Source organism: Rattus norvegicus, chromosome 15, assembly GCF_021556685.1.
Source record: "Rattus norvegicus strain SHRSP/BbbUtx chromosome 15, alternate assembly SHRSP_T2T, whole genome shotgun sequence".
Lineage (NCBI taxonomy): Eukaryota > Metazoa > Chordata > Mammalia > Rodentia > Muridae > Rattus > Rattus norvegicus.
In genome coordinates this window covers 14,922,008-14,945,501 of record NC_141548.1, presented here as the reverse complement: position 1 = coordinate 14,945,501, position 23,494 = coordinate 14,922,008, and the positions used below count along the sequence as shown (strand labels likewise).

The window sequence follows — 23,494 nt, the reverse complement described above, 5'->3', positions numbered from 1 at the left end:
GCAGAAAGATTATACCCTGCCTGGTATAACTGCGGCAGTTTAAGCAGGCTATTTGTGGAGCAGAAGGACAGGGCTTACTACACTGAGGGAAGAAGCTGGAGACACAGATGGGACCCAACGCTTGCTGGGCCTCTTTCTAAAGTCTCAGCAGAATGTTGTGCTTCTTTCTCTCCCCTTCTCACCTCTGCAAGATGAATTACCACCTCTGTGGTATTGATTTCCATAGGTCAAGCTAGAATCTATAAATTGACTAACAAATTCTCCACTGAATGTTTCACGGTGGTTAGTGTTAGCAGATGTGACGGTGGACATTTCAACTTCTACAACATGTAAAGTGTCTTCTTGCCTCTGATGGTTTCAGGCTGCACCAGGTGACCTTTGAAGTGCCCACGTGTGAGGGAAAGGAACGGCAGAAGCTGGCGCTGGTTGGAGACTCCTCATCCTCAGCAGAATTCTTTGTCACCGTGGCTGTGTTCGCCTTTCTCTACTCCCTGGCTGCCACTGTCGTGTATATTTTCTTCCAGAACAAGTACCGCGAAAACAACCGGGGCCCACTCATTGTAAGTTGCTGTCTTTTTGAAACAATTTCTGTCCCTTTTACCTTCTTTGGATGGTGACTGACGGGCTTTGGAGACATCTGCCCCTCTGAGGCTTGTGTGTGAAAGGCAATCAGTTGTCCTCCAGATCTTTTGGATCTACAACACAAAACACAAAACACAATGCCTACTGACTCCTGGGCCCTGGTATGAGGAAGGGGCACAAGATCTGTAGAAAGTGTATTGATAACAGAGCAGATAATCATTAGGAATCCCATGAAACCCAGAAAAGTACAGTGAGAGCTGCTGTGGCCTTGTAGTTCCAGCATTACAGAGTTAGGTGGCCATTACTTTTAGTAGCCATTTAGATGGTATGATTTGTGCTTTCTTTAAATGCATTATTTCCTTTTTATAAGTAGCCTGAGCATCAAACTAGTTAAATCGAAGATCTCTCTCTGTCTCTCTGTCTCTGTCTCTCTGTCTCTGTCTCTGTCTCTGTCTCTCTCTATCTCTCTCTGTCTCTCTCTATCTCTCTCTGTCTCTCTCTGTCTCTCTGTCTCTGTCTCTGTCTCTCTCTGTCTCTGTCTCTCTCTGTATCTCTCTGTCTCTCTGTCTCTCTGTCTCTCTTTGTCTCTCTCTGTCTCTGTCTCTCTCTATCTCTCTGTCTCTATCTCTCTGTCTCTCTCTGTCTGTCTCTCTCTGTCTCTGTCTCTCTCTCTGTCTGTCTCTCTCTCTCTCTCCTTCCCCCTTGTACTCTCCAACACCCCCAGCTCTTCCCATCACTCCCTTACCTCATTCCTTTCTCTTTGACAATGGTTCAGTGAGTTAGATTGGTGAACACAATATAGCCTTACATGTTACATGTCTTCATATAACCATACATATACCTAGAGAGGAAAATAAATAGTTTCTCAATTTACAGGTACGTTTACTTAAAAGTCTTTTTTTTTCTGAAATGACTCTCATCTAAAAATGTCTTATTTGCTTTTTCTCTTAATAACTATGTTAGTTACCTTTTGTTTTATAACAAAACATCTGAGATGATTAACTTACATAGGGAAAAGGATTTGGGAGGCTTATGGTTTTAGAATTGTAGTTTATGATTTGATAGATTTATTATTCTTAGGCTTCAGGTAGGAGTGCCAGCTAGCAATAGCGAGGAGCTCGTGGTAGAGCAAATCTTATGGCCAGAAAACAAAATAGTGAGGGGCTCAGGATCCCACAATCCCCTCAAAAGACACATTCCCCCAGTGTTCTAAGGACCACTCATAGGGCCATATGTCCTATCCACTATCTCCTCAAACAGCTACTATGTGAACTAATTATTTAATGCACAGGCCTTTGGGAGACATTGAAAGACCAAATAATAACAATTATGTACTCCCACTTCACAGAAGAAAGCAGCCTTTCTTGCCACTGGAAAGCTTATTGCAAATCGTCTTTGCAGGCTACAGTTCACTGGAGGCAGTAGAGAATGGCTAACATTGTCAGCACTGACAGCAGTGAGTGTCTAATGCCTAAGTAGAATCTTCTTTGGCTATGAGGTGACATACAATTTCTTGCTCTCAATAAAATCAATATTCACAACCTGATTGTCAGCAGATAGATCATTAAAAATGTTTTGGAGCATAGATTGCTATGTGATTTGAGGTCTGGTATGTCAGAAACAGGAAATTAGCAATATTGCTACAGCAAACTCCGTCTCTTTTCACATTCTTTTTGTGCAAGTATTTTTCTCAACAGTGTACAATACACCCCAAGGAATTTAGAAGCTAAGTGAAGAAAAATAACAAGCTATCCATCTTGACATAACTCTGCAAAACGATTTAGCCTTTTAGATTAATAATTACTTACAGCTGTATAGAACATTATGTTGTTTTAGACAAGTGTGCATTAATAATAATTTTATGGTCAACCAAGTCCAATGATGTTTATAATATTAAAGCATTAGGGGCTAAGGACAATTAAAAAGTAATTTAAAATTTGTGTATACATTTTTCTTGCAAAGAAATACAATATGGTAATCAATAAAGTGCTTTGAAAAAGTGCTTTGAAAAACATTATAGTAGGCTATAATCCTTTGAAAATTAAAATAAAAATCTAAGTTTGAAGTGAATAAATAATAAACTTGCCAACTATTAAGAAACTTCTTTAGTTTTTGATGACTCACAAAAAATCCAATAAGAGTCCATTCTGCACTTCCAAAGGCCCATAGTGAGACTATGCCAGAATTCCTGTTCTTTCAAGTAGTTTTCAACAGGTATGGACATTTGTATAGAAATTCTTTCAGTAAATTTTATAAATCTTTAATCTGATCTATAGATTATGGAGAGCTGACCAAACTGTGAAGGGCACCTTCAAGGATGTGTGTTTAGGGCTCTGTGGTCAGCTAGAAGTAAGAGTGCAAGCTCACACCCACATCAGTTTACTCTGTCACTGTGAGTGGGAGAAGCGATACAGCAGAGAGTTCCTGTCTTTGGCACATCTCTTTTCCTTTCATCTCAAAATGGAGCTTGAGTCACTTCATTTCTCCTGCAATATACACAGAAGAGAGAGGCAGCAAATTTGGGTATCTGTTGGTTTGCTTGCTTACTTGATTGATTGGTTGATTGATTGATTGATTGTTTTGAATGAGGAAGACACTCTCAGGATTCTAAAGGCCAAGTCGACACCCTCATTCCCAAGGAAGATTTCTGCACTGCCAGTTTACTCAAAAACTCATAAATGGAAAAAGTCCATTTGCTATATTTTTTTTGAAAAATCGTTTTATTCCCTGAAACCATTTTGTCGAGTCATGCTGTTCTAGCCCTGTGCAAATAGTCTTTCTCATCAACAAAGATCTAATGAGATCTGAGGTTATGTAATACACCAGGCAAGTTTTTTATTATTATTATGACATCCTAGGGGAGGGACAAGGAAGAGATAATTCTACTAATGAAAAGAGAAAGACCCCAATATGAACCTTCTGTGATATTAAAAGAAACCCCAATAATCAAAGTTTCTTTTTAGAAAGAACCTGTGTCCTAGGGATCCCATAGGCAGATACCTTGCAGTTGGTAGAATTGTGAAGAGCAAACCCTATTGGTCCTTATCTCACCACAGGAGCTGCTCACAAGGAGCCAGTGTAAGGAGATTCAGCCTTGGGGTGGCTTGGGTGATGCCCACTCAAAGTGCTGTTACTAGAGAGGCACTTGCTGAGGGTCTTACCATTGTCCTAGCTCTTCCAAGGTCCTGTTTATGCAGAATGATAGCCACTGGCCATAGCTGCAGCAGGCCCCTCCCCTTACCACTGATTCTTTGATGTTCTTACTGTTCTGTCTTTTGTCGTAGTTCTGTTTCCCAGTGCTGTGACACACAGTAAGCCTAAGGGAGAAAGGGTTTGCTTGGTTCACAGTGCCTTCTCACTGGAGAAGTCAAGACAGCTGGAACTCAGAACAGTTAAATCACATGACATCCACAGAGCAGAGAGCAACAGATTAGTGCAGGCATGCTAGTGCTTGGGTCACCATTTCTACTCATATAGTTGAAGACCAAACCCAGAGAACAGTCATCCCACATCCTTTAAAGTAATCAAAACCAAAATAACTTCCTACAGACATGCCAAAAGGCCAATCTTTTTACACAACCCTTTATAGAGAATTCCTACTTAGACTATGTCAACTGACAATAAAAATTGAACATCACACATATTTTGGATTTTGTACAACATACACTTGCACTTTTTAATTATATGATCTGGGATGGCCCTTGTCAGGCTTGCAGTATGTTACAAAGAAGTCATTGTATTATGCTACCAAGGACTCATTCCATCAGCTTTAATAAATCAGATGCCCATCTGAAAACAAGCATATTCCCATCTTGCTTCACTGTCTTCTAGGATATGACATCATATATTGTAAATAAGATCAGCGTAGAGAGACATGAGAAGGATGACACTACTGATAAGAAACACGAGTCCTCACTATGACATCAACTCATACTCCGTGACTTCCAGAATGTTTTGAGCTGGCTTCATGCTCACAACAGTCCTAGTTTATATTATTGTTCGTGGAGATAAGTAATGGAAGATTGGGAAAGTCATCAGCTCTTCCATACCTCATCACCAGCAGGCAGGGGATAGAAGTTAAACCCAAGTCAAGGGCCCTTAAGCCATTATATAAGATCCTTAAATGGACAGAATTCTACAACAGATTGTGTAAGGCTATGAGTATCCACCAGCATAGCTACTTTGTCTGCTACTTTGGAAATAGATGACTTCTGGGTTCTTCTGCCCATTCAATATTTAATTGGGCTTATGAAGTTCCTGTTAAAAATCTCTAATGCCAGAATAATGGGAAACATCATTTGGAGTTTATCCTTCTGCCAATAACAGGCAAGGAAGCAGGCTTCAGAATACCTAGGTGGATGTGCTATAAGTCAATGATAACAGGGTGTAAGCAGTTTCAGACAGACCAGAACATGTATATCAATGGTTATTTTAATCTACTGGAAAAAATGATAAAATTGCCTTTTTAAAGTATAAATGAGATTTTGAATATCTTCAGAAGGAAGTTAATTGCTAACAATGCCGAGTGATCCAGTAGCAAGAAAACTGACCCAAAGGAGTGAACCAGCTACCATGTGTGCTACAGACAGTGCCTTTCTGTTTGGACAGATACATGCCAGTTCCCAGAAGGCAGTAATCACCTGTATGATACATGACTGTGGGACTGAAATGCCTCGTCTGGTTACATTTTATCATGTTCCCTACAGTATGGCTTTCAGGTCCAGGATTGTGCGGCACAGTATGCTGGGTCTTTTCAGATCTCATGTCAGAAGGAATTTAGGTTTTCTCAGCTGAATGTGAAGTTGGTTTAAAAGGATGACTTGTCTCACATGAATGACAAAATGCACTAAGGATGAGTAATGTCAGCAGTGGTCCACATTCCCGGCAAGCCTCGATGTAATACTGTAAGAAGCTTAGCTTAAAGTGACTAGTCTAGGAATTTCAACCTTTCTCAGTATCTACCTTAATATTTTACTTTTTTAAAGAAGGGAGGACGGGAGAAAGGGAGAGAGAAAAAAAAGAGGAGCAAGGGAGGGAGGAAGGACAAATGAAAGAGGGTGTATTATTTGAACTCTCTTATCCAACCCCACAAAGGGAACTAATTTGATAAGAGGTGGCTTATAAGACTGGAGGAGTTTACCCACTGTAGCACATGCTGCTATGCTGACTTGCATTTATATTTTGCCCAGTGTTTCCCAAATATTTTTAATATGTTCTTATTTAGCTGCAAAACAATCCTGAGAGAGAAGTGGAACAATGAGTCAGCTCTCTTCTGCAGACTCGGTGTAATTACCCACGAACACTGGAAAGCTGGTCTGGGAGCTTAGGAGCCATCCTGTTGTTAGAAAACGGGTACACAGCTAGTGCTGGAACCACCCTAGCTAATGTTTATGGTTAAACCATGGAGTCCTAGACTCAAGTCCCATCTTTTGACCTGTGCTTAAATGGGTAGAAGCCTGTTACATTCTCTGCACGGGTGCTGTAAGGACAGAGGAGTAAATGCTTACAGGCTACGTACAGGGAAAGGATACTGTAATGAGAAGTCAATGATACCAGGTTCTAACATTCTTGCAGACATTAGTCTTAATGGTTCCCATGTCTATTACATAGTCCTGCAAAGTAAAGTTGGATTTTGTTCAATTGATTCTACAGTTCAATATTATTCTACTGTGTTCATTCCCTCTATACCAGGTATCCACTCCTGCCTCAAGTCCCTAAGTATAGCTTGATTCATTTCTGGGTCTAAGATAATGACTATTATATTCGAGTGCACAGGTGACATTTTTCCAATGGAATTCACTCCATTAGATGACCAGAAAGTCATGACTCTGTATTTTCAAGGATGGACTTAGTCCATAGCTGAAGGAAGACAACAGGAGAGCATAGAGTCAATGACTTCGTTTAGTCAAACTTTGACTTCTGGGAGATCATGGGTAGCACTTGGATTTTTCAGTATCTGAGTTATCGAAACCGAAAGTCTCTCTCTCCCCCCCCCCACCTCTCTGTCTCTATGTCTCTGTGTGTGTGTGTCTCTCTCTCTGTCTGTCTCTCTATGTCTCTCTCTCTGTCTGTCTGTCTCCTGCTCATACCTACCTTCCTTTTCTTTCTTTTCTGTTTATTTTCTTGTCCCTGTCTTTTTTCCTCATCTTGTCGGTTCTATTTCAAGTCTGAGTAATTTTCAATGTAATAGCACTAAGTATCCTTAACGGGCAACCAACATGGATGGATGGATGGATGAGTTAGAAACATTTGTTACACTAACAAGACTCATTATGAAGCTCTTACTCATAGTTGGCCTGCTAAGCATGTGAACAGGGCTTTAGTGCCCTAAAGAAAGGGAAATGGCTTCCTGGGATGAAGGCTGCACCTCCCACACACCTAGTAGCATGGAACCCTGTAGAGTATAGTTCCAGAGCATTTGGAAGTTGGCAGATAGAATGAAGAATGTTGGTTTTGAAGTTCTGGTCCAGACACAATGTAATTGATTCTTGAAAGAAATTATTTGAAATCCCTGAATATGTTCCCTGTTATTCATAGATATGCTTGTCAGACTCCAAAGCCTGACTTGTCAGGCATATGTGTGCTCAGTTAGAGTTTTACAGCTGTGACTAGACACCATGAGCAAGGCAAGCTTTATAAAGGACAACATTTAATTGGAGCTGGCTTACAGGTTCCGAGGTTCATCAAGGTGGGAACATTGCAGCATCTAGGCAAGCACAGTACAGGAGGAGCTCAGACCTATACATCTTCATCTGCAGGCTGCTAGCAGAATACTGGTTTCCAGGCATCTAGGATGAGGGTCTTAAAGTCCACACCCCCAGTGACACACCTCCAACCTGACCACACCTTCAAATAGTGCCACTCCCTGGGCCAAAACCATCACAGCCCAGATGTTATACTTTCCATCTGCTTGTTCTCTGAGTAAAGAAATGTTGACAACACAAAAGGGGTAAATTCACATTTAAATGAACTCTTAATCTAAACTACTGTAAAACTTGCATGAACGAATATTTTTCCCCCAGGAATAGCACAGATAAAGGCAGACAGATTAATCCATTTAAAATGGCCCTAGCATACTATTGACATTCTTTAACAAAATTGACATCTACAGTGCATTTAAGTTTTTAATGATTAGTGAATTCTTAATTACAATTTAAATGGAGATAAATTCTGACTGTGTTTGATATCATGTTTCTGTAATTAGTAAGTTAAACACAGGGAACAGCCTTAATAAAGCCAGTGACTGCTTAAAGGATTAGTGTGGGTCTTCCGGAGCCCACAGCTCTTAGCCATTGTTGAAAAAATGTCTACAGAGAGTTGGTGGATGGTATCTGTCCTCTCCCCATCTGTTTTCTATTTGCTTCCTCTTTTTCCAGAGAACTAATCACCCAGTTAGAAAATCGGAAGCTAGGGAATTTTGCCAAGTACCAAAAATGTTTTGCTTGTGAGCTTCCAATTTTCATTGAATGCAAAATGATATGTGAAATGTTCCAACTTACTTCCTCTGACAAGTAGATCAGTAACACCCAACACATAGGAAAGAGGACAGTGGCATGTGCTTCTGACACCCCTACCCTATTCTAGTCTATTTGTGTTGCTATGACAAAAAGTCTGAGACAGTTAGTTGTTAATGCAGATTTCTTTTCCCTCTCCACACCCACAGTTCTGGAGCTAGCAAGCCCAAGGTCAAAATGGTGGCATATCTGGTCATCTGGTAAATGCTACTGTATCCTTCCAAGATGGCACCACTGTTACCACTTCCTTCAGAAAAGAGGAGCGATGTAATCTTGAATTATAGAAGGTGGGAAGGCCAATGTGTCAAACACTGCATGAAGCCTTCATTTATGAATGGCTTAATCTCACTAATAAGGGAAGAATCTACATATTTTAAAGGTACTTGGGCTCAAAAGGTTTCTTCCTCCTCAACAGGATTAAAGCCCTCATAGAGGCTTCAAGTAGTGTTCCACTTGCTTGCCTGCTGGTCCACTATTTGAAGACACATACCCTTTCAGTAGACACAGACACATGATACCATCTTGTAAACAACAAGCAAACTTCATCAGACAGTAGCCGGTAGAAAAACCAGGAAGCAACTTTTCACCTTTCTAAACCATCTCCTCTCTAGTGTTTTGTTTTAGAAGCTGAAGTGGACTGAGAAACTGTCCCATAAGACACTGGCGAGATTTGGTCAATTTCTTTTGTCACTACTTAGGTGACATAGTAGGTAAACATCTGGGATGCTGCTAAAGTCAAATGTCCTGTCGTAAATCAACACAACTCACTTTTTTGCAAAGAGTTACCAGCTCAAAATGTCACCAGGGCAGGGGTTGGGAGATCATGATTTCACTGCAAAGTTTATAGCAGTAAGTAGCAGCCATCGAACACCTGCTTTGTGCATGCCATTAGGCTGGGTTCTTTTCACAATATTATGTAAGTATAGTACTTAAATCCTGTTACTGAGATACAGAGACAGCGGATGAAGATATTGATAAACTTCACTCAAGAGGCAATTTAAGTCTGACCTCAGCCCTGTTTTCACTGAACTTTTCCATTTTTTCTTTTTCTTCAAGACTGGACTTCTCTGTGTAATAGCCCTGGTTGTCCTGGAACTTTCATTTTAGTCTAGGCTGGCCTCAAACTCACAAAGATCCACCTGCCTCGGCCTCCTGGGTGTTGGGACTAAAGACATGTGCTACCATGTCTGGCTCATAGTCATTTTCTTGAGTGGTGTGGCCACTATTAAGTTATCTGTGCTCCAGTAAGTAACGTTGCACATATGCTTGTGGAAGCAACACTATTTAAAGCTCGGTGGGTCAAAAAGAAGTTGAACACGTGGAGGAAATTTATTGGGAAGAGGAAAGGGTTGACTAGGAGGGAATATGAAAAGAAAATTGGGTGAATATTATTAAGATATATTACGGGGTTGGGGATTTAGCTCAGTGGTAGAGCGCTTGCCTAGGAAGCGCAAGGCCCTGGGTTCGGTCCTCAGCTCCGAAAAAAAGAACCAAAAAAAAAAAAAAAGATATATTACATACATACATGAAATTGTCCGAATAAACTTAACATACTTTAAAAGAGTAAGAATCGTGGATGTTTGGACTGTTTGTTAGGTCCCAGGTCCTAGGCTAAGCTCCAAGGTTCTAAATCTGAATAATGTCCAGCTTCTAATCTCGACCTCCCAGCTTTATTCCTATCAGACTTGAGCTCAAACTTCTATCATATGGAGTCAGAAAGAAGCAATAGTTAAGAATTCATTCTCAAGATCTCAACTGTCTGAGTCAGAACCCTAGTACAATCATTGGCCATCCATGTGATTTCTATAGGGTTTAGAACCGTCTGTGTTTCCATTTGACACGCGGGAAATAGAGCACATGAGGCCATTGGTCAGCTTACCTGAGTTATTACACATAAAGCCACTCCAACAATGGCAAGCATCCAGCAGGGGCTTATTAAAGTAAGCTGTCATTTCCATCAACCTTATATTATCCACCCTGGCATCCTTTGTGTGCTTTCTGAGTAGCTGGTGTTTAAGTCTTACTGGATGGGGCAACAGAAAAGCAGTGAATAAGTGAACAGCATTTACTCTTCATCTCAAGAAATGCAGTGGGTTTCTTATTGTGGTGTCATGGTCAAATATCTTTCATATTATTTTTTATTCTTTGAGCCTCTGAGCTCAGCTTAAGCTGTTGTCACTATGGATGAATGCAGTCAGGCTTAATAATATAGAGTTTCACTCTGTCCTCCATTTCTTGGTTACCTTCCTTTCTGCTCCCCCTACAATTATGGCGCTTATTTTTATGCTTTAAAGATAGAGAACAGAACACAGCTCCACATACCTAAGTAGGGGTTTGAATACCATTAGAGCTGGCAAATCTGAAAACGGTGAAGAAGAAGTATCAGGAAGGCAATAGTGTAGCAAGAAGAAACTTGGACAATCTGATCAGGGCATCCAGCTTCAAACTAGCCTTAGGCTCTCACTCTCTCTCTCACTCTCTTCTTATCACATGCTAAAGAATATAAAACATTTACAATGGGGGGGGTGAATTCCATGTTCCATGGCATGCCTGTAGAGGTCAAAGGACAACTTGACAGTAAGCTCCTTTATGTATTGAGCAATCTCAACAGCCACCCTGTTGTTCTCTCAAGCACTGAGTTCTGCCTCACCCCATCATTCAAGATGGCGAGCTGCTACAGCATTTCTTGAGTCGTTGTATTGAATCCATAACAAGCATACTCCCAGTTTCGACTTCTCTGAGACATCCAGCCGTTCAGAAATGCCTTGTCTCATACCCAGAGTTCATTAGACATGCAAATAATGGGCATTGCATCCAGAGTTTGGGATTTTTGCTGCCTTCAGCCTGTTTTCCCAGCTGGTTTCTTAATCCCTGTTGCTTATTAGCAGAACCCTAACCAAAGCCATGGAGCCATACAAGGAAGCACTTAGAAAATTGGCTCTGGGGCAAGTAGGAAGTGTCTAAGAGTAAATACTATTTAATCCTTTATGAGTGATGTAGCTATGGAAACGAATGAGAGACTAGCCAGGGTGAAGCTCTGGCTTTGTTTCATTTGCTATCTAAGATTTGGAAATTTTAATCTCCCTCCATGTTGTTCTGAAATACCTTTGAAACTGCAGGTCAACTCATATATCATCCCAAAGCATGCAGAGTTGAGCCTGAACTCACTGTTTGGGTTGCATCCTGATAGGCACACTGGGCATTTGAGTTGCTGCTGCTAGGGATAGGAAAAGTATACAGATTACTAACAAACTAAAAACGACCCTACAACTTAGGAAACTTATAATTAAGTCTAGATAAAACCAGAATTAAATGCAATTGTTCAAACTAAAATTTCTTTGGGTACTTCAGTGGACTAGGAATTGCTAACATGCATACTATCTTCTTAAACTCTCCAGCTACCATAAAGGCAGTTACTACTATGCCCAGTACAAATGTTAGTTCAGATGTACAGAGCTGAAATAGCATGTGCACTCAGAGGCACGGTCTTCCCCACAGTGCTGTGTTCCTACCTACATAGACTTGGGAGCAGAAAAATGGAAAGCCAAGGACATCTGTCAGACTCCTGTGTATCTGCTGTGTGACTCATACATAGGAAGATTACATTGGAGTGACCTAAAATGTCATCACTCTGCTAGAACTGGGCTTTGAATAACCACAACATGACCAAGCTATCTGAAGAAACAACTGTGACTTATCATTACCCGTCGGGGAGGCAATATGGAGGCGAGAACAGGAAAATTCACTTGCTGGATCGTGTGGTGGAAAGAGAATAGCGTTGATAGAGCTTTGAAGGGAACAGAAAGCAACTGAATGGGAGTCATGGATATTTAGCAGGGAAATGGTTTGACCAAAGATTCAGGGGAGGATAATCTAATTATAGGCATATTTTGACTCACCACTCACCATCTTTTTTCTGTGGAGAAGAGAGCCTCCTCCCACTTGTAGAGTCCTACTGAGCTATGCACCATGATGACTCACCTGACATCACATCAGAGTGAGTCAGCCAAAGTCTCATCGTGAATTGATTTATGGAGTAAATTTCTCCTTTGTCTTGAGGAATATGTGGGTCTAGTTGATGGTGGCCATCCTGCCTGATAGAAAAGAAAAGTGCTCTCTTTCTCTCTCTCTCTCTCTCTCTCTCTCTCTCTCTCTCTCTCTCTGTGTGTGTGCATGCATGCGTGTGTCTGTCTGTCTCTCTTGTGTGTGTCTGTGTGTGTGCCTGTATGTCTGTTTGTCTGTGTGTCTGTGTATAAGTGTACACATGCTACAGATGTATGTTAGGGTAAGAGGATGGCCTTGAGTGTCTGTTCTCACTTCCACCTCAACTGAGAGTTTCTTTGTTAGTTTGCTCACATTTTCCATCTGCATATACTCACTAGCTAACCAACTAGCCTCCAGGCATTCTTCTGCATCCATCTTTCAACCCCTAGAGGAGCAATGTGAATATAGACATTCACGTTACAGTGCTGTGCTTTTATAAATGTTCTGGGGATTTAAATTCCGGTCCTTATGATTACTCTGGAAGCACTTTACCCACAGAGATCTCTCAGGAAACATCTGTAAGAATAAAGCAGAGCAGAGATGTGCAAAGTCTAGAGAGAAAAGACAATGGAGATGGAGAAATGAGAAACTCAATTGGGCTCCTGAATTCAGTCATACTTGACTCTACCTTGATTCTACCCTAAACTCTAGCTGGGTGAGATACTGAAATTTACTGTTACAATTGCTACTTAGATTTGGAATTCTGTTGCCAAATAAAAATAATCTTGAATTATAGAACTCTTATGTCTTTAATTAAAAAGTTGTAATACCACATATATCAAAAATATTATTGGACAGATTAAAGTTTTCTAGTTTAGTGGTTAGGTGAGTAGTAGTTTAATAGTTGCTTAGCAACAGTTTACTTAGTCATATGATCAAAAAGATAGTAAGGAAGAACGACTTTAAAAGTATGCTTACATTTATTATTAATGCTAGCAATTTGGCTCCTTTCCTGGCTACATGATGTTTCATTGTATTGAGACAACATGAATTCTTTAACTATCTTAATCTTACACAATAATTTTCTTCTGTCTCTTAAGTAACCAGCTTTAGATTCATGATTGAGTATGTAGAAGGTGATCTTTAATTACCAGGGAGAAATCCCCCAAATGGGCCACATGAGCTTAAGACCCAGTGCTAAGCTCAGTGCGCACTCTGAATGCTTTGGCATAATCTTTCTCATTGTGGTCAATAAGTGAAGGTCAAAACTGTTAACAACTTCTAGCTAAAAATGGAAACACTAAACAAACCTTTGAAAATTTACAAGTGATATTTAAGTAATGAAATGCTTCCATGAACCTGATCTGGGATATATCCCTTACCTTCAGTTCTGGGTGTGGCCACCTAGAAGGTGGCCATGGAGCAACAAATGAATGTGCCCAACATTGCCTGCTACGGTTGGCCTTGGAGAACCTCTACATAAATCCTCAATTAAATCATTTCCCATGGCCTTTCTTGTCTCCCCTCTCTCCCATTCATAAAAATTCTTGATTTGAGATAGAAAAAGACCAAAGTCCATGGAACTGCTTTTCCTGATTAGAAGAGGCATCTGGTAATAGGAGCACATTGCAAATTTCATGAAACTCTATATCTTTCTTAAAAGTATTTATAGTTATGAGCAACTTGGAGCAGTAGGGAGGAAAAGAATAATACTCTCTTGTTATATTTTTGAAGGTCCTATTGAGTACCCTCCTGAATTTTATTTTTTCAGTGCAAATACAGCTGAGCTGTATTGATGACATTGTACCTTTCTAATGGATAAAAGTAATAGACCATTCCTCACACCAGCACCAAGAACCTCCTATACCATAGCTATCAAATGATCTTTAGAGCCAATACCCACTATCACATTAATTCTTCAGGGAATGGAGATGTTGTTCACCATTCCCTGAACCCATGTCGTATGATTTCCTACTTCCACAGTTACTTACCCCCTACCTGAAATAATATCTTCCTAATATGGCTCAGCCTATCAAAGTCAGATCCATTGTGAGAGAATCATTGCAAAGCCTCCTCCCTCTGTGAAGATATCCATGTCCTTACTCCCTATGGTGGGTTTGATGAAAAATCGTCATGGCTCTCATGTATTTGAATATGTAGTCACCAGTCCATGGCCTGTGTTAAGCATTTTCCCTCTGACTAGGACAGAAGACCTGACAGTCTTATTACTTTTCTTTTTTTATTGTATATTTTTTATTTATATTTCAAATGTTATCCCCTTTCCTGGTTTCCTGTCCATAAGCCCCCTATCCCATGCCCCCTCCACATACTTCTATGAGGCTCTTCTCCCTCCCACTCACCCACCCCTTCCCACCTCCCTGCCCTGACATTCCCCTACACTGGAGCATGGAGACTTGCTAGGACCAAAGGTTTCTCCTCCCACTAGTGGTTGAGTCCCTGGAAGCTCAGGTTGGCTGGTTTTGTTGTTCTTATGGGGTTGCAAACCCCTTTAACTCCTTCAGTCCTTTCTCTAACTCCTCCACTGGGGACCCCATTCTCAGTTCAATAGTCGGCTGCAAGGATCTTCCTCTGTATTTGTCATGCTCTGGCAGAGCCTCCCAGGACAGAGCTATATCAGGCTCCTGTTAGCATGCATTTCTTGGCATCAGCAATATTGTCTTGGTTTGGGGGCTGTATATGAGCTGAATCCCCAGGTAGGGGCAGTCTCTGGAAGGCCCTTCCTTTACTCTCTGCTCCAAACTTTATCTCTGTATTTCCTCCTATAAACGTTTTTGTTCCCCCTTCTAAGAAGGACTAAATCATCCCCACTTTGGTCACCCTTCTTCTTCAGCTTCATGTGGTCTGTGGATTGCATCTTGGGTAGTTAGAGCTTTTGGACTAATATCCACTTATCAATGAGTGCGTACCATGTGTGGTTTTTTTTTTGTTTGTTTGTTTTTTGGTTTTTTTTTTGTAATTGGGTTACCTCACTCAGGATGATATTTTCTATAAATTTGCCTAAGAATTTCATAAAGTCATTGTCTTTAATAGCTGTGTAGTACTCCATTGTGTAAACATAACACATTCTTTGTATCCATTCCTCTGTTGAGGGATATCTGGGTTCTTTCCAGCTTCTGGCTATTATAAATAAGGTTGCTATGAACATAGTGGAGCATGTGTCCTTGTTATATGTTGGAACATCTTTTGGGTATATGCCCAGAAATGGTATAGCTGAGTTCTCAGGTGGTACTATGTCCAATTTTCTGAGGAACTTCCAGACTGATTTCCAGAGTGGTTGTACCAGCTTTCAATTCCGCCAACAATGGAGGAGTGTTCCTCTTTCTCCACATCCTTGCCAGCATCTTCTTGCTGTCATTTCAGTATTTGATCTTAGCCATTCTGACTGATGTGAGGTGGAATTTCAGGGTCATTTTGATTTGCATTTCCCAAATCTCACTTGATTTGCTGACTAAGAATGTTGAACATTTCTTTAGGAGCTTCTCAGCCATTCAATATTCATCAGTTGAGAATTCTTTGTTTAGCTCTGTAATCCACTTTTGAATGGGGTTATTTGATTCTCTGGAGTCTAACTTCATGAGTGCTTTGTATATATTGTATACCTCTATCAGAGGTAGTATTGGTAAAGATCCTTCCCAGTTGGTTGGTTGCCGTTTTGTCCTAATGACAGTGTCCGTTGTCTTACAGAAGTTTTGCAATTATATGAGGTCTCATTTGTCAATTCTTGATCTTAGAGCATAAGCCATTGGTGTTTTGTTCAGGAAATTTTCTCCAGTGCCCATGTATTCGAGATTCTTCCCCAGTTTTTCTTCTATTAGTTTGAGTGTATCTGGATTGATGTGGAGGTCCTTGATCCACTTGGACTTAAGCTTTATACAGGATAAGAATGGATCAATCTGCATTCTTCTACATGCTGACCTCCAGCTGAACCAGCACCATTTGCTGAAAATGCTATCTTTTTTCCATTGGATGGTTTTGGCTCCTTTGTCAAAAATCAAGTGACCATAGGTATGTGGGTTCATTTCTGGGTCTTCAATTCTATTCCACTGGTCTATCTGCCTGTCTCTGTACCAATACCATACAGTTTTTATCACTATTGCTCTGTAATACTGCTTGAGTTCAGGGATAGTGATTCCCCCTGAAGTCCTTTTATTGTTGAGGATAGTTTTAGCTATCCTGGGTTTTTTGTTATTCCAGATGAATTTGCAAATTGTTCTGTCTAACTCTTTGAAGAATTGGATTGGTATTTTGATGGGGATTGCATTGAATCTGTAGATTGCTTTTGGTAAAATGGCCATTTTTACTATATTAATCCTGCCAATCCATGAGCATGGGAGATCTTTCCATCTTCTGAGATCTTCAATTTTTTTCTTTAGTGATTTAATGTTCCTGTCATACATATCTTTTACTTCACTGTGATAAGATACTATGATGAAGGCAACCTATAGAAGAGTTAATTGGGAACTTACACTTTAGAAAGGTCCATAGCCATTATGGTAGGGAGCACGGCTTCAGTCAGGCACACATAGCACTGGAGCAGTAGCTTAGAGCTCACATCTTGATTTGCAAGCAGGAGACAGAAAGAACTGGGAATGGCATGAGATTTTGCCCGTAGTGATACAACTCCTTCAACAAGACCACACCTCTTAATCCTTCCCAAACAGTTACACCAACTGGGGACTAATATTCAAACACATGGCCTTTTGAAGGCCATTGTTAGTCAAACCACCAAACTGACAAAAAAAACCTTTAAGGAATCGGGGATCTTATTTTCAACCCACCATTCAAGGATTATGTCATTCAGGCAAGGAAACCATGGTTACAGGACCATGACATAGCTGGCCACACTGTGTCCACAGTCAGGGTGCACAGAGCTTAGGGAATGTGCTCAGCTCAGATCTTCTGTTTGTTCAATCCAGGTCTGGTCTTTGGAGTGGTGGCACTTGCTTACATTTATGGCAGGTCTTCTTGCCACATTTAACCTAATCTAGAAACTCACTCATAGACAGACCAAGAAGTTTGTTTTCATGGTGATGGTAAATCGAATTGACAGGTTAATTATAAGCTATAAAGAAGAAAAAAAATATCAACACTTCATTTTTTGTGTCTGTGGGTTTCATACTAGAACTCAATGGTCTCATGTACAAACACCTGACTTTTTGTTCTCAAAAAAACATCTGTCTATATCATCTTTATCCTATTGCATAGACAGAAAAACAGAACAAATGGTACCTTCTCCTGTAATTCAACAGCAAATCTTTTCAGGTGGTTCGTTCTACGTAGGAAACTAAATTGCTCTAGCAGAACTTCATTTTATCACGGTTTCACTTCTAACTAGTTTTTTGGGATTTTTTGTTTTTTGGTGTTTTTTGTATGCTCCACAACTGTCTCTATTGCTGAGATTACTCAGTCCTCCCTCTTCTGAGGAGCACTGTCCTTGCAACAATGCCAATGTCCTGACTTACAGTCAGACATTATGCTAGGGCCCCTCAATGAAGTTTCTCCTCCCTTTCTGCCTTCCTACTTTAATACTTTATCTCTTCAAAACAGAAATACTTTCCTTCCCACAGAGCTCTTGAATTGGGGAACGAGGTCAGAAATTAATGGTGTCTCATCACACTTGTCTAAAAATATGAAATCTTCATTGGTCTGAGAACATAAGAAATAGGAATCCATTTTCCCATCTAAAATGGAACAACAGCTAAGTAGGAGTGAAGGGGAAGGTTTAAATTAGAAAGTCTGTATTTAATCAGCTGAAGTGAAAGCTGATTTCACTCAAAGAACTGTGCATATGAAAAGGTTTAATTAGGAAAACTTGATATTCTGCTGCCTTTTGTGCATGTTCACTTTATGAACCAGAAGCCAGAAGCCTCCTAGGAAGGCCTTCTCATTTTTAATAAGTATTGAAAATGAGGCACTCCCTGAAGGAATTGAAAGAGGGAGGCAAGTTTTAATGCATGATTTCTTTTCTAAGCCTGACAGCATCAGACAGACAAAGACTCAGGAACCTTGCAGCATTCTGTGTGCCTTCAGAGCACTGAGAGGGTCAGTGGAGAAAGTACGAGACTAGCGATTAAGATAGCAGATCCCTAAAGGAAAGGCCATATCATTGCTTATAGCCTCTGGATATATTATTGGGCATCCCTGAAGTTTCTGGAAATATTTATCTTGTGGAAAACAAAAGACTTCAGAAAATTCCCAGAAGCCAGCCATGGGGCTCTCTTCCCATCACCATTTTGAGCCAAACACCTCTGAGCCTAGGAGGGTGGCTCTCCTGGTTGTAGGTGACTGCAACATTAGAACTCATATGTTCTTCCTATCCACACCCTTAGCATAAATACATCCTTGGAACTTCAAAGTCCATTAATCATTGAAGATAGAGACAATCAAAATATGTACTGTGGGTGGCTTTGATATCAGTCATTTTTGTGTTCTTTCTTTTCCCCAGTAAAGCACGAGGGAAGTTATCCCATGCCAGGGTCACATAGCTTGTTCTCAGGAATCTCCTGTTGCTAACATGCCCAAGTGCATGTTGTTCTGATTTGTCTATGTCATCACAGTTTCTGGCCTGTCATTCTCTCAGGTTTGTTAAAGCAGACTATGTGGAAGGAGTGTATGAGTAACACTATACAATTATTTGCCATTATTTATAGAAAAGCAGTAGCTCAACTGTGATTAGGATGCCTTGATAATGTTGAAACATACTTAATGACGATTTACTAAGAACATATACTACTATACATAAGGTTCCAAGCTACTATTCATGGACAAAGCCATTTATTGAGTGTAAGAGCTTTCTTAGTATTTTTCTTCTTGTAATCTGAACTTCTATCTTTCTCTACTGAGGTTGATAGAGTTTGAAATATTTATGTGTCTTTATAATGACTACTTAACATTTACAGTCAACTGGTATTTGCCAAACTGCCTGACAGTATTTATTAACAGGAAAATAACTGGTAGAAAATCTGACCTGGAATACCTGGGAACAAGTCCCTTTAGATACAGTGTTCTGGGAGCTCATCTGGCCCATGGTTCAGACTGATTCATTCACTGAATGTCACCCAAGACCTCATCCTTGAATCACTCTTCTTTGCTAGACTTCATTCCAAAAACCTAAAAGGTTAAGGTAATTATTTTTGTATACCATCCAATCATCAATTCTTCTGAAATGCTAACTAGATGTTGAGGGTGACATGCTCATAGAGTGCCACCAGAAGTGTCCTGTGGAGGCTTGGGTCTAGTCTGAGGGATTTAGCGGTTTTCAGTTCACAATGAGTGAACTTCAGCAATATATAGAGGTCTATAATGTTTTTCTATTGGAGAGGTTATTAAAGGAACCTAGATACAGATGTCAGGTTGCTGATAACCCTCCTCTGAAAGGCAAGATACCCTAGCACAGTAAGGAGTTTGTCATTTCCAGTGACGTGGATAGAGTTAGAGGGCATTGCAGTAATTGAAATGAGCCAGGCATAGAAAGAAAACAAAGTAACTTAACTATCATACACTATCTAGTAAATCCTATTGAAAACTGGTACCCCTTGTTCATGCTCATGGTCTTACATAACAGCCTTACCCATCATTATGTAAGACCTATGAGTAGAGGGAACCTTTTATAGTCTTCATTTTTACCCAACATAAACAGAACTCAATATGTAGTTCCAGGAAGTACTAAAGATAACAACATTTCCCTCAAAAAGTCGACAATTCCACGAGGTAGGTAAACAAAAAATTTAAAAGAAAAAAATGCACTAAGGCTTCAAGGTAAAGCCAAATGAGTGCCATTTTGTGTGGCCTTGTGATTCATCACAACTAATACACTTTTTCAAAGCTAGCACGTTCAAATAAGCAAGGCAGGGAAACTAAGTCCCGAGACTTGCCCCATACCAACCTTAGAGCCCAGACATGTTCACGTCAACTTGTGCAGTCCATGTATATAACTGGTATGCATAATGCAGGATCTACATCATGACAGTGCACTGGTGATAGAAATTTGGGGATTCCATGACATCTGGAGAAGTCTGCAGTGTCCTTCATGTGTTTAGATGATTTATTCCTTTTTTAATTTTAATTTTTAAAACTTTTTGACATTTTAATATAATTACATAATCTCCCAATTTCCTCCATTAAAACCCTCTCATACAAATCCTTGCTCTCTGGCAGATTCTTGGCCTCTGTTTTGTAAATTATTACAAATTTCTAAAAATTACAAATCACTCTCTTTTTGACTTTCTGAGATGAGATACAACCCATTATTGTTAACGATGTTGCCATAGGACACAACTCACTCTGCAACACTGTTCCTATTGGCCAATTCCTCTCTCCTCTGCTCTTCCTTCCTGAAGCACCATTCTACTCTTTAACTGCTGGGAGTAACTTTCTTGGATTCTATATGAAAATTACCACAAATTTACAAAAAAAATGGAAAATAAGTCCCTATTACTAGATACCATGTACTCCAGACAGAGAACATTAACTAAGCCTGCTTAGTCAGTCAACAGGGTCTCCAGGGAGGGAGAGAAATAAAAGACAAAAGACAATTAGAAAACACTATAGCATGACTCTGGCAAGCACTGAAGCAAATTTATTTTTTTCCCAAGCTGCTTTTATACTATGCATTCTATACATGCAAGGAATAGGGTCACTTCTTGATCCAGGAACAAACAAGGCATAAACGAAAGTCCCATGGTCACTCTATCTAGGAATTTATCAAGATGATCAAGATACAAAGAACACACTCCTCAGCTGTATTTTTCTTGAGCCTACTTCCTTGCCTGAGCACAAGGTCAAATATTCTTGCCAAATTCCACGAAGCAGCACCAAGAGCTCTCCACAGAACATCAAGACACCTGAGCTGGAATTGACCCAACAGCCTCTTTTCTGAGGACTAGTTTTCTTGGTACCAGAAGGTATCAGGCAAACTCCCAAAGGGGAGAACTAGTCAACAGTCCTACTGAGCTGTGATACCCGTGGACCACTACAACCAGCATGACATAAGTTCTCTCAGGATGTGGTAGTGGTGCACGTATCTTGCAAGTAAACAACAGTTGTGTAATTGAACGTAACTACTGCTCATCAAGAGGAAAATCATGTCTGACATGAGAAAGGTAGCCTACTAATCAGAGCAAGTGAAGTTCGGATCTTAGCAGAGAACCAACAGCCACTATTTAATCCCTATCTACACTCTAGTTGACTTGTTTTTTATCTCAGGACTTACCTTGGGCCCTCTCTTGCCAGTCGCTCTTCCTCCATGCTCCCCCTGCTCCTCTTATAAAGATATGACTAGTCTCAGTAAGCATCCCCACTCCTTTGATACAGTTGAGGCACCAAGAGGGCCTCCCTGCCCAGAGCCAGTTAGGATCAAAAATAGTTTTTCCAGAGCTGGTTCTTATGGTTACAAGTGGTAGCTGGGATTTCTATGATGCTGTGACCACAGACTGAAAGGCAATTTTAACCCTGCTTGGGACTGCCAGGGAAAGCCTAACAGACAAAGTAATATCCAGAAATACTATATCAGTTTGCTCAATAGGTCCCTGGCACCACACAAAATAAGGTCCCCATGGCTCTATTTAAGTAGAAAGAATTATCTTTACCAGGAAGTGTCTGTAAGCATCTAAAACAAGGTCCTCACATGGAAACTTGCCAAGGAGTTAATTTTAAAAAGGTATTTTATAATATGTCTAAGCCCAGACTTTGCAAGACAGAGGCTTAATTAAATTTTGTATTTCCAGTGGAAAAAAAGAATAATTTATAGTTCTTAAGTATGGTTATTGTTAAAGTAAGTGCTTATTTCTTTATGATTCACACGGCAATGTTTTCACTGTGTAAATGGAATAATAAAGTTATTACCTTTATATTTAGATAGAAGAGCTTTTTCTTCATTCTGTAATTCCTTTTGACACACTTGCTACAAATAAATCATCCCTTCCTAGACTAAATTTAAGAGAATTTCCTTCAACACAAGATATAAATTGATCCATTCTTATTGCCTTGTACAAAGCTCAAGTCCACGTGGATCAAGGACATCCACATAAAACCAGATACACTGAAACTAATAGAAGAGAAAGGGGGAAGATCCTAGAACACATGGGCACAGGAGAAAATTCCCTGAATAGAACACCAATCACTTATGCGCTAACATAAAGAATCAACAAATGGGACCTCACAATATTGCAAAGCTTCTGTAAGGCAAAGGGCACTGTCCATAGGACAAAATGACAGCCAACAGATTGGGAAAAATCTTTAGCAATCCTCTGTGTGATAGAGGGCTAATATCCAATATATACAGAAGTTAGACTCCAGAAAATCAAATAACTCTATTTAAAAAATGGGCTACAGAGCTAAACAAAGAATTCTCAACTGATGAATATTGAATGGCTGAGAAGCACCTAAAGAAATGTTCAACATTCTTAGCCATCTGGGAAATGAAAATGAAAATGACCCTGAAATTCCACCTCACATCAGTCAGAATGGCTAAGATCAAATATTCAAATGACAGCAGATACTGACAAGGATGTGGAGAAAAAGAAACACTCCTCCATTGTTGGTGGGATTGCAATCTGGTACAACCACCCTGGAAATCAGGCTGAATGTTCCTCAGAAAATTGGACATAGTACTACCTGAGGACCCAGCTATATCACTCATGGGCATATACCCAAAAGATGTTCCAACATATAACAAGGACACATGCTCCACTATTTCATAGCAGACTTATTTATAATAGCCAGAAGCTGGAAAGAACCCAGATATCCCTCAACAGAGGAATGGACACAAAAAAATGTGGAACATTTACACAATGGAGTACTACTCAGCTATTAAAAGCAATGACTTCATGAAATTCTTAGGCGAATGGATAGAACTAGAAAATATCATCTTGAGTGAGGTAACTCAATCACAAAATAACATACATGATATGTACTCACTGATAAGTGGATATTAGACCCAAATCTTAGATTACCCAAGATAAAATCCACAGACCACACGAAGCTCAAGAATAAGGAAGACAAAAGTGTGGATGTTTCAGTCCTTCTTAGAAGGGGGAACAAAACACTCACAGGAGGAAATACAGAGACAAAGAGTAGAGAAGAGACTGAAGAAAAGGTCATCCAGAGACTGCCACACATGGGGATCCATCCCACATGCAGTCACCAAACTCAGTCACTTTTGGGCATGGCAAGAGGTGCATGCTGACAGGAGCCTGATATAGCTGTCTCCTGAGAGGTTCTACTAGAGTCTGACAAATAGAGAGGCAGATGCTCACAGCCAACTATTGGTCAGAGAATAGAGTCCCCAATGGATGACTTAGAGAAAGGACTGAGGTAACTGAGGGGCCTTGCAACCCCATAGAAAGAACAACAATATCAACCAACCATACACCCCAGAGCTCCCAGGGACTAAA

At 40.2% G+C, this 23,494-nt stretch overlaps 1 protein-coding gene across 2 annotated transcripts in view; it reads left to right on the top strand.

Moving 5' to 3' along the window:
- The window catches only part of Synpr (synaptoporin), a 326,780-nt gene that overhangs the window by 262,492 nt on the left and 40,794 nt on the right, over positions 1-23,494 (top strand). For both annotated transcript variants that reach the window (XM_087586532.1, NM_023974.1), the window contains 1 exon segment: positions 362-560. In XM_087586532.1, the coding sequence (XP_087442658.1) occupies positions 362-560 (199 nt within the window).